This window comes from Entelurus aequoreus, linkage group LG11 (genome assembly GCF_033978785.1).
Source record: "Entelurus aequoreus isolate RoL-2023_Sb linkage group LG11, RoL_Eaeq_v1.1, whole genome shotgun sequence".
In the NCBI taxonomy this organism is placed as follows: domain Eukaryota; kingdom Metazoa; phylum Chordata; class Actinopteri; order Syngnathiformes; family Syngnathidae; genus Entelurus; species Entelurus aequoreus.
The window spans coordinates 40,683,656-40,701,921 of record NC_084741.1 but is presented as its reverse complement, the minus strand read 5'-3'; the positions used below and the strand labels follow the sequence as shown (position 1 = coordinate 40,701,921).

The following is an 18,266-nucleotide window of genomic DNA, read 5'->3' as shown; positions in this document are numbered from 1 at the left end:
GTTCATCGCATTCCAGCAGAGTTGAGCAGATCACTTCCTTAAAATTCTATTGATTAATTGCAGGCCATTGACCCGCTAAAAGCGTACTCTATTTGGCATGCCAAATTAATTGCTCAATTGCTTAAATACACAAAGCACACTCATTTTCTACCTATAATGGGCATGCAACCTGTGTAGATCACATTGAAAGTGACGCAACCAAGGCCTATCAGGGAGAGGGGGGGACATACGTGAGCAGCCAGAAAGGACGCTACATGGTGAAAAATGCAGACTCTGAAAATGGGGAGTGGTACTTCAGACACAGGGCACCCTGGTTTCAGATACCAGAGTGCCTTCTTTTTACCTGAGCGCAGGCCTCCAGCCCGCCGGCACAGGTAGACAGGCAGGGACAGATAGACATCATACTCGCACTCTCGCTTCCAGCAGGACCAGTAGAGTGGAAGTTGTGCATTCTCTCCCCCCTGCAGGGCGGAGACTAACAGGGGGAGACGGAGGCCCTCAGCTGGAGTGTTTAATAGCTGCAGGTAAATGGCTGCGGGCTTTATGCAGTGTTCAGGGGTGTTTACACACTGTCAACTTCATTTAAAAAATTCTCAATAATACTGACAGTGCCTCTACAAAATACTTTAATGGCCTCTCTCAATAGGTGGGTTAAAACATGAGAAAGATGGGTTTCTATTTGTCCCAGTGTCAGTCATCACAAATACAGTGTAAAGTATAACCGGTAATGTTAACATCACGCCTGTAAGTTATGTGCACTCACACATGCACACAACCAAATGTTGAATCATCAGCGATAATAAGCCTCATAAGAATGAATCAAACGAAGTACACAGTCCCACTCAAATGGGAATTAGGCAGCAATCCCAAATGAAACAGAAAAAAACAACAGCCAGTAAACTGCAGCCGTGTGAACTGAGGCTCACAGTCACAAGAGTCCCTGTTGTCTTCAAAGTGTCAAATGACGGAGAAGAAAATAGTTGCTACAATAGTCAGACTGTTATAATTAGCTCGATTAATGATGCTCAAACTGTTTAGAAAGGCTCATTAAGGACACTTTTTCTTATAGATTCTTACATTAGCCGACTGAGCTTATATATTCATAAATGTGATTCATGACACACATTTGTAAATTGCAGCGCACAGTACCGTATATATCAACTGTGCAACTAAGCAAAGCTTACCCAGCATGCCAGGGTTGCCCCTGTTCACCGGCTTGGGCGGAGGTAAAGGCGGCTGCTTGGCGGCCTGAGTGGTTGATGACGACGACCCGGCCGACGAGGACTGCTGACTGCTCGTGCCCAAGGAGGAGACAATCCTTGTAGGCTTCGATGCGACACCCGAGGAGGAAGAGGCCGCCTGGTACTGGGCGGATGAATGGTTGGACGGGGTGCGAGATGGCCCCTCGCTACCAGGTTCAGCCGTGGAGCTTATCAGCCACTTTGGAGGCATGATGGACTGTTTGGGCGGCAGAGGTTCACGAAGAGTGTCTTCAGGGTCAGGGACAAAATTGCTGTCTGACTCTATGAAAACAAGACACCGTGGCAAATGATCAGAACAGTTGAACTATATTGTATAAGAACAGAAAAAAATAATCAATTACTATTAAAAACAGAACCACATCTTTTTGTCTTTTTCGCCATTAGAGAATTTTATTTTGAATTCTATCTAAACATGGCTGATTATAAATGTTGCATTTGAGGACAACAACAACAGTAAGCTATTTGCTGCCAGTTCACCACTCCAAATATGCACCGTGATAGCACTTGATTGAGAATCGCATTATCTATGGATCAGTGGCGACGCGATAAACAGCGTAGGTGACTGCCATTACCAACACACCACACAACCCACAGCCTTCCCAGCATGATTACTGTATATCCGACGAATCCCACATTCTTTTGAAACCTCTACACCTTTCCTTGGTTGCAACTCTGAAATGTCCGATTATTCCTTCATATTTACAGTCTTTATTTATTCATATTTACAGTCTATACAGATGTGATGTTAAGCATCTGATCCTCAAAGAGAGAGAAGACTGGTTGAAGTGGGCGTCAACTGGAATTGGTTCTGATTTTGCCTGATAGCACGTCTTTTAGGGATGGGAATCGAAAACTGGTTCTTGTTCAGAATCGGTTCCCAATGTATTAATTCCTTGTAATCACTAGCCAATTTTTCAAACGATTCGCTTAACGATGCCACGGATGGGAATTATGTCATTGTGCAACATTCTTTGTGACCTCAGACAGCAAAATGGCAGCACCCGGGCGGAACAAACGCTTTAAAATTACATTTTACAAGAAAGGATTGCAACGGCGCTACTTGTAATATTTGCAAGATTTCTATTGCATCAAAAAGATGTCATACGAGCAATATGCTGTAACATTTGAACATACAGCGTGCAAGAACTTTAAAGGAAAGTTGCGTTTTTGAACCGCATCAATCTCATCCAAGCTGCAATAACGCTGGCACATCATCTGCCATATATACAACAGGTATTACTTACCGCCTATCATAATAGCAGTATTATTTGTTAAATTGAAATTACCGGTAATGTCTTCTCATTTAGATGAGCAAGACGAGAAACAGATTCTGACTGGCTCCCAGGCGGGCAGTAAGTACTAGCTCCAGTTCATGTCAGCAGCCCGGCACTATAGCGTCTCCTTTTAGCATGGTAGGGAAAGAACAAGCAGGACAGACAAACAGTGACTAAGTTTGGGGTCAAAACCTTGTAGCAATTTGCCACACTGCTTCTGATTTTCAAGAAGTGAACGTTCAATTGTAGTTGGAGGAAAGTTCAATGTTTTCCCGAAACCACATTTTCACTAAGTCATTGCCATTATATAGTTGAAACTCCAAAAATGTGAATATTGTGTAAAAGTCCATGCATCTCAGCAAATCAATTTCAAATGTCAATCTAATACATAATATTAACTCATTACATGCAAAGTGAAATATTTCAAGGCTTTATTATAGTTTCGATGATCATAGCTTTTTTAAAGACCCCACATTTTCTGAGATTTTCAATTCAAGGTATTCATAAGCTGTAAGTCATAAACATCAACATTTTATCAAAAGCAGGCTTGAAATGTCTTGAGTTGCGTGTTATGTAAATGATAGTTTCACCTTGAAAAACTAAACAAACCATTCTAGTATTTTGAGTTTCACCAGTATTTTTTCTTAGGAGATGACAAAAGATGCTTAAAAGTTTTGAAAATGTTACGAAATGTTAAATTTTTGCATATTTTCCAAATGTGTTTTATTTTGTCAAATTTTACACAAGAATATTTTGTTCCTCATAAGTTATTTTTTTATATGCTATGTGTCTCCTAAGTGCTCACTGTTGGCTTTGTAAGGTCATGTTACCTCCAAATGAAACAAACCAAACCAAATTGATGCTAATCCACATTTCTGTTCTCTTTTTCCCCCAAATAAGAATCGATAAAAGAACCGTTAAGGAACCAAATTGTTAAGCAGAATCAAAAGTAGAATCAGAACCGGAAATATTTTATCAATTCCCATCCCCAACGTCCTCCTAAAATCTAGAATGGATCCAGTGTTCAACCAATATATTAACATTCTCCAATAAATAATAGAAAGATACCCTACCTAGATTACGGGCAACATTGTAGTTATGATTGCCCTCAGACAGCTGTTTGTAACCAAGGAACCATATAAATGGATAAACTCCTCATCCTACTACTACCTCTACATTTAACAAAAATATTTGTTCATAAGACCAATTTGCATTAAATAATATCGACCAAAAAAAAGCTAAATTTAAAGTACAAATGTATTTAGCAAGAAAGCTGCAGTAGAGAATGTGTTGTATTGCTGCAATAATGACTGCAATGAGCCTGTTTTGTGCATCTTTTCATACATGTTTAAACGTGTAAACCCCAGAAGAATGCACCGGACTATTTTGCTTGTGAAATGGAGTGGATTATTTTCAATACCAGTGCATAATTATGAGACATGTTTAACTAAAGTATGTTGCACATTAATATTGTTAAAATAATTAACGTATTTTAAAAAAACATTTTTTGTTTTGGTGTCAATATTACTGTACACTATTTAATAAGCTGATTTATTGTCTACACATAAAATTCAGGAGACAGAGTCTCAGAAAGTCTCCACCCTGGCTGGAGGGATATACGTAAAAGGCGAAAAATGATGCAAACATCACGCCGTGAAGACTCAGCATTGAGTGATCAGCTCGTTGTGCGCCTACATAACTGGTAGAGGTGGAAATCTTTAGGCACCTCACCGTTCGATTTTGATCCAGGGGCTACAATTTGATTATAAATGTGTACACGCTGCTCCATCATGCTCCGGCACTATTTTTCTGTGCTAATACAGTAGTAACATTGCCTTCTTAATGGAATTTGGTTGTTAGCTACAGTAAGAGCTTCATTTATTAAGATCCAAAAACCACGCACTGCAACCTATAAACTAGCATTTACTATTAGTGGGTGTGTTGAGTGTGATTTACTAAGACTGTGTGTACAATTAAAAAGTTGTGCGGACCGCTTTATTTAAATGAAGATTTTGCGTGTACTGTACTATAAGGGCATCACAACGGAGACACTGTGATTTACTGCACATTCATGTTATCATTCTCCTAGCTCTGACATTTTGTTATGTTTTCAAACATGCAGGAGACATCTACCACTTTTTATGGGTATTTTAGAAGCAGTCGTGCAGTGCATCTACATTGACACATTTTTTTTTACCGCTGCAAAAATGCAGACTTCAAAAAGTTTTTTTCATAGAAGGAATATATATATATACCTGTATATATATATATATATATATATATATATATATATATATATATATATATATATATATATATATATAATCTTTGTGAAAACTCCGAAAGTCATTTAAAAAAAATACAAATGGACACCAAAACCCATCAATTGAATTTGTTTTAATCAGCCTCTTAAGTCCTCTAGCAGCTTTAAAATGATGTTGCCGAATAGACAATATGTCTAATGTGTATTATTTCTGACTATCCAAATATGTTGAAACGTACACGAATGATGGAGGATGGTCATCTGTCCATTGTGTCTGTGCAGCACTGATCCTGCAGTCGTGTGAGAAAGTGTCAATTTGCACAATTACTAAATAAAACACTAAATAGTGCTCGCACAACGGAGATGAATGTTGATGAATCACATTGCACGCGCTAAATAATTATATTTGCATGATCTCCTCCCAGTATTGTGGGCGTTTTGATGATCAGTGTATATATTGCATTATAATAAAGACAGGGACACAAAATGGATGGCAGGCCTTACTCTGCTCACTTAACAGACGCAAAGACTTAAGTTAAAATGCCTTTTCTCTTTGCCTCTCACTCTTACACACTATTATTGGGTCATCATTGTAATATACATTAGCCCTCTTTGCGTCACCTATGTTTCCACAGAGGAACTGAATAATTGCACCTGGTGCTCCCTTGAATTTTAGTATTACTATGAACTCCGCCTCACCATCGGTCTTATTTCGCACAACTCTCTTTCTCACTGCTAATTGATGAGATACTCCAAAACCTCTTCCTGCGAAATCGTTCCTCATCAAAGTCACTGCTTTCCTCACTCCGACTCAAATCCCTTTTCAACATTGCAATTAGTAATAGATCATTCACCCTCAGACCTGATTACTGATTTTCAACTTTTTTGCGGCCTCACATGTTTTAGCACTGCCTGTGAGACATTCAACTTGAACTTCCTCATTTCCGAAGGAAACACATCAGATTGGCCACCTTCTTCGCTAACTCCCACCCTCTGTCATATTGTACGGTATTAAAAAACTGTGATTGGATATATTCTGAACTTATCCCACCCATTAAAATGACAAAATTAAATATGATTGGATTTTGGCTCTGACAACTATTAGTCTCGTTTTTATATTTGTCAACACTGGTTTACTGAGGGCTGAAGGGAGGGGTTTGTGTGTCTGCGTCGGCGCAGACTAGCAGAGCCTTACACATGTGATGGAAAGAATGGTAAATGAGTTGTACTTGTATAGCGCTTTTCTACCTTTTTAAGGAACTCAAAGCGCTTTGACACTATTTCCACATTCACACACACATATTCACACACTGATGGCGGGAGCTGCCATGCACGGCGCTAACCAGGACCCATCAGGAGCAAGGATGAAGTGTCTTGCTCAAGGACACAACGGACGTGACTAGGACGGTAGAAGGTGGGGATTGAACCAGTAACCCTCAGATTGCTGGCACGGCCACTCTCCCAACTTCGCCTTGCCGTCCCCAAAAGAGGGAAGATGTTATCTACTACAGCGTGTCCTTTTTTCAGCGGATTCCTCCGCTACTGGGGCAAATTTATACGTTTTGTGGCTACATTAAAATGTACTTTCTCAAATTCAAACATTTTGATTTGATGGGGCAAGACATTTATTTGAGGGGGCACCCCCTTTTGCCCCTATGTAGAGCCGGCCCCGGATACATGACATTTTTTTTAGCAGCCTACTAAGTAATACAATAAATCAAAGTCCTTACTTGGTAGGAAGGCATTGTTGTTGTTTAAATTTCCATTCCTTTTAAAACCACAGAAACAGAATACACAGACACGTTGGCCCCAGTCAAAGAGGTGCCTACTATCTACCCATTCATATCTATGGCTAACATTGTTGTCGCACTCTGTGGATATCATTCTCTTTTTTTGCAGGGTATCTACACATTTTTCAAGAGCTTTCAAAACATTTTAGATCATTTTAAGACCTCTAAATCGAAAAATTAAGGTTACTGTATATCTGGGCAAAAATGACAACTAACATAAAAATGTTCTATTTAACAGGTTTAACTTACTATGCATGCACACATTTAGGGAACAACAGGGTGCATTAATCAAATGTTAGAAATGCAAGCTGCTTAAATAAAGCAAGTCTTGTTTGGGGCCTGCAGCTCCCACCTACACCTTAAATGGACTTCTTACATTCCAATTGTATCCTAGGAAAATTGGACCATCGAAGTTTATAAAAAAAAAGAAGAAGATAAATACCAGGCAGGAAAATAGCGCACTGATTGGTCATTGCAAATAAAGTATTTAATAACCAAATAACCAAAAGCTGTTTTATTTGCTGGCTGATGGAACTATAATTGGTGTATGACATAATGTTAAGAAAGTGGCTATTTTTAGCTCATTAATTTGTCTCACTGTGTTTTGTGGCTGTAAAACCCACGTCAGTTAGCTTCATTGCAAAAAAAGACATGTTTTATTTGTTATTCTAGTTTTAATTATATATTTTCTGAACATTTTATTTTTATCACTTTATCAACCTGGAAGTTATCCAGAGCCAGTGTAGTTTATTTTGTGCCACACACGTTTTTTAGATGAAGGGAAATTCCAAATAGTGATGTTATTTTGTCAAAGCATGAAGCTATGACACCATCTTATGGAATGCTTACAATGAAGATACAAGTCAAATTAAATTGTTCATTGTATTCCAGAATATTTTGTGTATATTTTAAATATTTTGATCAAATCTAACTGCTGCCAGTGATTGCTTCAATGATAGAAACGAGTTACCAGCGGTTGACTTCTAAAAAGTACGTAGTACAATGAATGAGCCAGTCTTTTGAACGGCACATTAAGAGGAACAGCGAAGAACACAGGTGCAGCTAAGGGATCCTTTGGATTACATATTGAGCTGTCCCCTACCATCTTTTGTTTACATTTTATTTTGTTATGCTACAACTAATAGAAAAGTGTTTAAAAAGTACAACACAACAGATCTTGGAGACATTTTACTGGCTCGGTCCAATATCAAATTTAATACCTACCTTTTGAAAATCCCAGACATTCCAAACTATTTTATGGCCTTGTATTTAAGGGGACCCTATTATGCAAAACCTTTTTTTTTACCTATTGGTAGCTGTTTTTGTGTAAATAAGACCGCCCACAAAATGGCGCATCCTGAAGAGAAGAAAGCAGCTTGAAGATGCATAATTGTGACCAAAGAATCACCCTTACATGTTATATAGACCACAAGAAAGTAAGTTATAAGTAGAACATTTTTCTATTTTTTATAAGGACCCACAGGGACACTGTCCTGACTTATTATTAATCTATTGGTATACTTTGTCATTTCCTCTTTTTAGATAATTAGCTTCTGCTTTAATGTGGTTCCAGTTAGACTTATGTTGAGGTGTACAAAGCATTTATTCATTTTTTGTATCACTACTTCACATGCAAGCTAACTTAGCGCTGCAGTTAGCATAGCTCCTCTATTCCTCCTACTTCGGTTTATGTCCGAATTACTGTACATCTGCGTTTTAGAACTGTCTGTATTACTTTAACATACATAAATAATCGATTTAGGGACAAGTGGCAATTCAGAATGGTCCACCTTTCAATCGAGATGCATCAAAGAATCGATAATTTCTTCCTAATGTAATTCCACTGGAATTGATGAAAACATTGTTAGAAAACTTGCATGGTTCAAGATGAGCTATCCTTGATGCTATTCTACCTAGTCAATCAGAAGCACAGTGCGTCCACTGCACAAGGTCCTTCATCAGACTATGACAACCTAAATCTAAAAAGAGCACTTAACACCATTGTTTCACAAAGAGTAATGTGGCTTTTAAAAGCAATCAACTTTGCATCTTTATCAGTTATTCCAGTGTTAAATGTCTTAAGATTGTGAGCGTTAAAGGACACTGATGAGTATAATGATTGTGCCACATTAATTAGGAGAGGAGATGAGAGGACACGCTATGTCCCAATGTTCCTGAAAAAGAAGCTGGAGCAGGGCCCCTGGGAGCTGTCAAAAACTTGCCTATATCTGGGAGGACAGCACCTGACAGGGAAACCGGAGAGCAGTGAAACACGCTAGCACCCTTTAAGATCTAATGAAGGAGGCCATTGCGTATCTAGCACACTTCCAATGTAAAGTTACGAAAGGTAAATGATGCACACAGGGACTCACCTCTACGAGCCCTTCCCTCTTCAGCAGATGCATGTCGAGGCAGTGTAGGCTTCCAGTCCACGTCAGTCGGCCGACTCCTCCTGCCATCCTCTGATGGAGCTTTCTGGAGCCCAGATCTCCTCTGTCCATTTTCAAGGTGAAGCTGGTCCCCGCTTCGGCCGTCGTCAATCTGATTGTAAACCTGACCGTGCCGGGCCATGTTAGACTTCCACTCGTTCTCCACATGTACACGAGGGCCCATCACACCGCTTCCTCTCTGTGCTTCTTCCGGCGGCGGTCCAGAACCCCTAGAGGCCTGACCTCTCCGACGACCTCCATCTGAAGGAGATCGGCCCTTATGGTCGTCCGTTTGGGGGAGCCATGTAGGGTTTATCCTATAGTCTGAATCGGAAGGGATTCGGCCCTGGTTGCTCCTTCCAGAACTTTGCCCTGCTCCTCCACTCACAGGCAGAGTGTGACCATTCTTCACGTACGGCTGCTTCAGGCTTTGGGCTGCTCCATCTGCATCTCAAGTAAAAAATGATAACTATTGTTTTATTTGACTTTTTTGGAAAAGCATAGCATTTCTTTCACTGCATGCCTAAATTAAGTATTGGCATGGCAATAGTTAATACATTTTCAATTGCTAAGAATTGATTGTGTGTGTGGCATTGATTGAGGCAACAATGGAGTGAGCTACTTAGTTGCAACCTAGTAGTGGTGCTGATTAATTCATCTAAAAATATTTAGGCATTACGAAGCACAACATGACGTCAACTACAGAAAGTTGAGTTACACCAACAGGATTCCTTGAGTTTTTCAGATTAGGCACAAAGACACTGGTGAGGAACGCAACGATTATCAGTATTAATGATAACCGTGGTAAATCTCCTGACGGTTAGTATTACCGTTTTAAAATTAAAATGATCGAAAAACCGTGATTGATAGCTGCATTTTGATAAACTCTTAGACCGACTGGTGCCAGCTCACCATCTTAGATGGCAACATTAACATAAGAGGTATTAACGTTTTTCCCCATTAAGAAATGACACACCCTAATCTAAATGTATATAAAGTCATTGCTTTCTAAGCTACTAAGCTATTCAACTGTGCACATTGAACCTTGAGTGATCGTTCTTTACTCAGATGAATACGAGACATAGGTGTTTTACCGTGCGTTCAAGGACTGCTTAACAGAGTAGGATGCCACAATGCCTGCCAGAAATAAGGAGTAATAATAATAGATTTGATTTGCAGCTGGAATAGGCTTCAGCACCCCCCGCGACCCTGAGAGGGACAAGCGGTAGAAAATGGATTGATGGATGTATTTATGGATTTATGGATAATGTTACGCACTTTTCACTTAAATCTGAAAATGATACAGTACAAACCAATATTTAAAACAATAAAACCTTAGCCATTAAAACAGATAAAATACTACAGTAAGACTAAAACACTATCAGTAAAGCATTACAAAAACAAAACATGCAAAATAGTGGGGTTTCTAACAGTGTCTCTATTTATTTCAGTTATTTAAAAAATAACTTTGTATAAAAGATTTCAGTGTGTAAGTACTTTTTGAGCACATTGAACAACGCTGCAATACAAATTATAACTGTGATAATTTTGGTCACGATAACAATGATATGAAATGTTCCTATCGTTACATTCCCAACACTGGTATTGAAATAGAATTTCATAGTTTAAAAAAATAAAATAAAATCCCTCGAGTTATTCCCATTAGTATGATAAATCATACCAAAAAAAATTCTATTGATGCAGACATTTACCGTATTTTTCGGATTATAAATCGCTCCGGAGTATATGTCGCACCGGCCGAAAAAGCATAATAAAGAAGGAAAAAAACATATATACGTCGCACTCGAGTATAAGTCGCATTTTTGGGGGAAATTTATTTGATAAAATCCAACACCAAGAATAGACATTTGAAAGGCAATTTAAAATAAATAAATAATAGTTAACAACAGGCTGAATAAGTGTACGTTATATGACGCATAAATAACCAACTGAGAACGTGCCTGGTATGTTAACGTAACATATTATGGTAAGAGTCATTCAATAACTATAACATATAGAACATGCTATACGTTTACCAAACAATCTGTCACTCCTGATCGCTAAATCCGATGAAATTTTCTTCCTCGTTGTCGCTCCTGGTATGCGCCACTAGCGTCCTTTCTTTCTGCTGCTCGATCGCCGTTTTCTGCTGCATATTTTACTACGTCCGGCTTGTAATCTGCAGTATATGATTTCCTTTTCGGTGCCATTTTTGTTCAGCACTTCTCAGTTTTTATAAGTTACCGCCAATGTTGTAGCAGTGTGCTGTGTAGCAGTAGCAGTTAGCATCCCATGACCCACAATGCACTTCTGCCATGACCCGCCCCCGCCGAGTTCTTGATGGTTGACGTGTGTGTGACGATTGCTGACATTTGCTTCGTCTCTTACGCGAATGAGATAAATAATATTATTTGATATCTTACGGTAATGTGTTAATAATTTCACACATAAATCGCTCTAGAGTATAAGTCGCACCCCCGGCCAAACTATGAAAAAAACTGTGACTTATAATCCGAAAAATACGGTAGTCAAGTGTCCATACAGAGCCTAAACGCTCTATAGTTAATTATTAGAAGCTTCATTGTTTATTTTTTGGCCATTTATTTAGCAAATATTTATTGATTTGTGGTTCACAAATATTTAATTTACTAAGCATAGGACATATTTGTGGGCTGTGTCCGTAAGTGTAATACTTTCCCCTGCATCACATGAATGACATAAATTGTTTATTTGATACTGACAATAATCAATGGTTGCAGTTTATCCCCACAGTCATAAAAAACATACAATGTGGACATGGATAAGTGTGTGTGTGTATGTGCGCATGTGTGTGTGTTGGTATGCTGAAGGTGCAGCTGTGAGTTTAAAAAATTAGCTTCTGCAACAAACCCCCACTGCATTATGATTGCGCACACCCCTTTCAAAGATATGTTTCAGCAGGGAACCATATGTTCCACTTTACTTCAGCTCTACGCATTTAAAAGTAAATCAATATGCAAGGTGAAAGGACAGTTGACATTTTCTAAATAAGTCACTGACACCATGGGGGGGCGTCAGGAATTTGTGCAACAAACAAAAATATCATCTAGACTTAAAAGGACTAATATTTTACTCTTTTCAAGGCCTAGTCGGTCACTTTTCTTCCCATTACAGTGCGCCTGAAGACACCTGCTAGATGTGACTACAGTGTTCCTGCCATAATGTACTGATGACTTCACTTTGCCGACCGCGTGGGTGCAACAGCATCAGAACTGCTACTTTAGAAAGGGCAGATAAAGACGCTGCTTTGCAAAGATCAGAAGAATCACAGAGAGACTTGTACCATTGTCCGGAACCTCCTTCAGCAATCCCCGTTCTATTAGCTCCTGACGGGTACGCCTCGTTGACATTCTTCTCTCCAGTTCTGCCATTAAGACAAAAATGTATGCACCATTAAATGGTAACACATTGAGAAATGTGACTATGTTACAGAATTTAATGATTATAGTTACAAGGCCCCTAAACAAGAAGGTATCATACTCGTGCCTGTCATTGTTCAAGGTGCACTACTAGCCACATCAGAGCCATAGCAGAAAATCAGACGAGCCTTCTCTCATGATCACACAAGACAGTTTCGACTTGGTTTGATATTTTCTTGTGTTTTGTATTATTTCCTGGTACTTGTTTTGCTGCACCTTCACTTCCTGTTGTATCCTGTCATCACACCCGTTTTCCTTGCCAGTGCTGGATCTTTGTACCTCAACATTTGTCTTCTCTGCACCTCCATGCTCCACTAGATGTTTTGCACCACGTGTGTTTTTCCTCATTAAACTGACTTCTTGCCTGCACATCGCACCCCTTACTCTGTATGCTGAGGTCCAGACCAGAGAACACAACACCTATGTGATTCACACTGAACCTAGCTATATTATATTTTCACAACTGTGTGCACTTAAAACCAGCATCCGGCAATCAGATAATTACATGCGTGACGACATCAGCAACAGCGTCCGGTGTGACATACAATATATGTTGAACAGCGACAATTGCTTTAAAAAAGTTAACAAGGATTAATAAGTGTGAAATGTCACACCAATATCCCCACATTCCTGGTAAATGGTATGACTCTGCCTTTGTTACACAGCTTTGATACCACCTCCAAAAGTAAAATATTGAAGGTACAACTACATCCTCCAAATCGGTGTCAGTGCTGTTTATACAGAACAGTGAAAAGAAAAAGCTTTCCATAAACAAATTCACAAATCAAACCTTCTGATGCTTCTTTGAACTTCTCGCTGCTTTTCTTCTTTCGCCATTTCCACGGTTTGAAAATGTTGCCAAGACTGGAAAACTTTCCCTTGCGTTTTGGGGGAGGGGTGCTTTCTCCCGTGCTGCTCGCCTCTGCCACCTTCGTGCTGTGGTGCTGCTCGTCTTCTTCATCATCTGAAATTAAAGCATGCCGATTATACAAGTTGGCACTTGTAGAACACAAGACATTTCCTTATAATCCTGTTAAGAGGAAAAGAACACCAAACTAACATTTTGTGTCCCAGTTGTTTAATCTGGCAAGCTGATCATGACAAACTAGTCTGCTTTAGTTCATCTTAAAATGGACGACACACATTAGCATTTGGAGTGAAACCTCTGATGCTAGAGGACTCTCAAATTGTATAATTGGGAGGGACCACAATTTTGGTCAAAAAATATGTCTCTAATGTGACATAAAAAAACAACTTTATAGGCCCTTTTCCAATGCAGGAACTTTTTCCAGAACTTACCCTTTTACCCTGGTAAATAGAGTTCCCCCTGTGTTTCCACCAAAAACTACCCAGGTAGATTTAGTTCCACAGGAACTATTTTTAATTCCGAGTAGCGAGATGGGACTTTCAAATAGTTCCAGGAACTTTAGAGGGGGGGGGCTGTACTGTTGACCGCTGATTGGTTGAACACAGTTTGGGACGTTCCTAAAAAATATATTTTTCGAACACACGACCGCCATTACAGTATACGAGGACAACTTGTTTATGTCTTATTTCTTGTATGTTCATATTACAACATACGTGTTACATCAACGTGGCTTCATAGTAAAAGAGTGCGGGTACTAGACTGGCCTGCCTGTAGTCCAGACCTGTCTCCCATTGAAAATGTGTGGCGCATTATGAAGCCTAAAATACCACAACGGAGACCCCCGGACTGTTGAACAACTTAAGCTGTACATCAAGCAAGAATGGGAAAGAATTCCACCTGAGAAGCTAAAAAAATGTGTCGCCTTAGTTCCCAAACGTTTACTGAGTGTTGTTAAAAGGAAAGGCCATGAAACACAGTGATGAACATGCCCTTCCCCAACTACTTTGGCACATGTTGCAGCCATGAAATTCTAAGTTTAATTATTATTTGCAAAAATAAAATAAAGTTTATGAGTTTGAACATCAAATATCTTGTCTTTGTAGTGCATTCAATTGAATATGGGTTGAAAAGGATTTGTAAAACATTGTATTCCATTTATATTTACATCTAACACAATTTCCCAACTCATATGGAAATGGGTTTGTACTTTACAACAGAGAGAAAGAGGAAAAAAATGAACTTTTGTAAGGGCATATTTGTGCTAAAGAACAGTGACCAGTGAAACTATCGGGCAATGTTTATACTCAGCTGTAGTCTTTATACTCTATGCAGTTTAATATCATTTGTATTTTTTTGCAAACTTAATTTCAATACACAAAGCTACTAGAAGTGGACGGACTCTTTTAAAAGTATTTACAGATAAGCATGAAGTATTCCGCTGGACTCGAAGTGGCAACCTCAGCTGCTTAGTATTCTGAGACTTTGTTGGATAAATGTGAAATAACAGAGGCAGTACAAAAGTGGAACAAAGTTATATCACATCAAATGTTCACTTTTTACTTTGTTACATTACATGTTGTAAAAAGTCAGCGAAGGACCATATATGTAGATATTAGCCTCAATCTGAGTGAACGCTAAATCCGATGTTATTGTGTCATCACCATGAGATATGGCACTTAGCCAGTGATGCGTTTACAGCCACACAAAAAGTCGGACAACTCCAACACCACACATAAAGTGTCATTCCAGGTCGTTACACTATGATTTACCAATCAAATGTGTGCTTATACTAGTCTCATTTAGTAGGAATCTTAATTTATAAATATTAATCATGAAATGCTGTTAGTATATTAAATAAATACTAATAAAAATATATTTTTTACAAACAGGAAGTTGGAGGAATGTACACATGATCCCCTGCTTACATCTCATTGTGCAACATGTGAATGTTTTAATGGGAACTAAATGCAATGTCTGAAAGGGGTACAAATTATTTCCAAAGCAGGACCTCCACCCAGACAAACAATACAAGTACACAGTTCATGAAAAACAATATATTTTGTTATTGTCATTGTAAGTGTGCCTAAACACTTATATTAGAAATGGAAATGACTGCTGTCATTTGATTATAATAATAAGAGAATGTTGTCTGTCTATCTGTGTTGGCCCTGCGATGAGGTGGGGACTTGTCCAGGGTGTAACCCGCCTTCCGCCCGAATGCAGCTGAGATAGGCTCCAGCGACCCCGAAAGGGACAAGCGGTAGAAAATGGATGGATGGATGGAGATTGAACTTGTTATTTAGTCAGGTTTAGTACAGGTGTGCTGCTGGTGTAGCCACAGTGTGCACGTCTGATGTTGCTCACATGGGTTCCACTGAATGCTCAGGGAGTTTTTGCGTTTGCTCACACTCATGAAAAATTAGAGGGAACATTGGATGTGATCTTTCATCTGCTTGTGTCCCAGTAATGCCTTCCCCCTTAGCTGTAATATAGGTCCGCATAGGCATCTTTTCCCAAAAAAGCCCAGTCTCGTCAAAGTTAAACACTAGCTGTGGGACAAAGCTGCCTTGGGCGATAAAATCTTCATAGTGCCTGACAAACTCCTCTGCAGCAGACTTTTTTTCCGGAGCTAGCAGCCTCGCCATGGTGCACCACCTTGTGGCTACTTGTTCTCTTTTTGAATTTTGAACCAGCCATGGCTCACCTTAAATTTTTCTCACATGCTCGTTCCAAGATGGTCACCTCTGGCCATCAAATTGCCATATAAATGGCAAGCTTTCTCGCAGATGATAGCCTCGGAAATGCTATCACCCGCTAGCCGTTTCACATTAATCCAAACGAGAAGCAGCTTTTCTACTTGGTCCTGTGTTTTCTTTCTGTCATTTCGAAGATATTTAACCCCCTTTGCAAAGTGTGCAACCATATAAAATGTCCTATTTCTAAATTATGGTTTCAATAGTGGATTTGTTCCTTCCGTACTTGCGAGCCAAATTTGAAATCTGTGCACCGTAGGCCTACTACTTGAAAATTGTTTTTAAGTCGAGAGTGATTCCCTCCTCCTTTCCAGGCTTTGTTGGCTTTTTATGGACCCATGTTGAGTAACAAAACAGACAGAGCTTTGTGAATGGTGAGAAAAGAAACACGCGGTGAAGCAGACAAAATGCGACCAGGTAATGCTGGCATAATGTAAACAGAGAAAACGGTGGGTCCGTCTCTTCAAAATGACGGTGTACAGAACATAAGCAGGATGTGATTTAGGGGGCCCGCCTCTCCAAAATGGTTGTGACGCATAAGCAGGAATTAATGCCGTTGAAATGGCAGCGCCCTAAGGCTTTTAGCGGGTCACAAGAAAAAAAAATATGAATGAATAGATGAATCGTGCACCGAGACATGGTTGACCCACAGAGGCATATTTAGCTCAATCTAAACATTCTTTAACTGAAAAGGTTGCAAATAGAGGCATTCGTAGCTCAAGGTTCCACTGTATATTGTAATTTACAGCTGAAATGGGCTAAAAGGAATCGCCTGATCGTCATGACTTCATCATTTACTGAGGGGACGACTTTCTGACTGTTGGACACTGAGGACAAAAGCCTGTCTTTTCATGAACAATTGAGTACACTTTGTTTTTAAATCATCATATTGATTTGTATCTTATTGGTTTGTATTTAATTCCTATTAATGTAGAAATATAGAAAACCACTCCTCCATATGTCAGCAGACTGGTTGGTATAAGCTACCCTGAACTGTGAAATGCGGTAGAAACACAAACCACACACTTCTACAGGAACCTATAGTTCCAGAAACCCCGTTCGGCAGGGTCCGTGCCTGTCTCTTCTGGCTTCACGCTGTGGGATTTGTGTTGGTGGCTTGATGCGGGGGAAGAGCGGCCCTCTTGTTTGGTGTGGGTGCTGTGGCTCGGTTGTGTGGGCGGTGGTGTGTTTGTACAGGTTTGGGTTGGGAGGTGGAGTTTCTTGGTGGGGCGGTGGTGTTGTCTCATGTTTGCGTGTTGGCATTTGGGCTGACTGCCGGACTGGCGCTTGCTGGTTTCCATGGTCTTTTCGGAGTGTTGTTTTGGTCGTGGTTTTTCCGGTTGTTTTAATTTGATTGGGTTGTGCTGGTTATCGGGGATATTGCAACCGTTGTTTTTGCTGCCGTGTTTTTGTGGTGCCGGCGCCCGTGGCTACTGGGTCCGGTGCGAGGGGGTGGCCACTGTTGTGGTTTGTGGCAGCTCGGGCATGTAGTGGTTGTCGGGACTGGCGGACTTGCCGTCTTCCTTTGTAGTCGTGTTGGTTGGCTTGTTGAGTGTTGGCCCGGGCCTGCCCCCGCACTCTGCCGCGCCGTCCTTCACGCCCAATGTGGTTCCGACGTCTGAGTGTGGGCTTGTCGTGGGTTGTTCTTGGAGGGGTCACGCGGCCAGACCTGTGAGAGGAGGGGGGAATGGATCGGCTGGTTCTCGGTGGACAGTGGGTTCCGGGGCTGCATCGCTGCTTTGCCGGCTTATGTATGGATTTGTTTGTTTATTATTGTCTCACACACACACACACACACACACACACACACACACACACACACACACACACACACACACACACACACACACACACACACACACACACACACACACATGCATATAATCATGTATCACAAAACATGTATTAATGTTGTCCCTCTAGGGCAGACCTGGGCATCTGGCCCTTTGTGCACCCCTGTCCGGCCCGCGTGAGTCCAATCATAAATTACAAAATACATTTTAAAAAGTATGTATGTCGAGTGTGCAATACAACGGTGCTGCTTTTGTTTTGAAAAGCGTTATTTGTATTACTTCCGTGTGGACGTATGCGCGTGTGCGATTGTGAGTGAATTGAACAACGCATTCACAAATTACAAAATAAAGTTTAAAAAACATCTATGTCGTGCGC

The 18,266-nt window shown here is 40.1% G+C and overlaps 1 protein-coding gene across 9 annotated transcripts in view; it reads right to left on the bottom strand.

Annotated features, from left to right (window-relative positions):
* phactr4b (phosphatase and actin regulator 4b) overlaps positions 1-18,266 on the bottom strand; it is a 74,790-nt gene that overhangs the window by 16,141 nt on the left and 40,383 nt on the right. For 6 of the 9 annotated variants that reach the window (XM_062063270.1, XM_062063268.1, XM_062063269.1 and 3 more), the window contains 5 exons: positions 13,267-13,440; positions 12,341-12,421; positions 8,962-9,468; positions 1,185-1,523; positions 344-475 (listed from right to left, as the gene is read on the bottom strand). In XM_062063270.1, coding sequence (XP_061919254.1) covers positions 344-475; positions 1,185-1,523; positions 8,962-9,468; positions 12,341-12,421; positions 13,267-13,440 — 1,233 coding nt within the window. The remainder of the gene's footprint in view (positions 1-343; positions 476-1,184; positions 1,524-8,961; positions 9,469-12,340; positions 12,422-13,266; positions 13,441-18,266) is intronic. The other 3 variants (XM_062063266.1, XM_062063271.1, XM_062063272.1) reach the window with 3 other exon arrangements.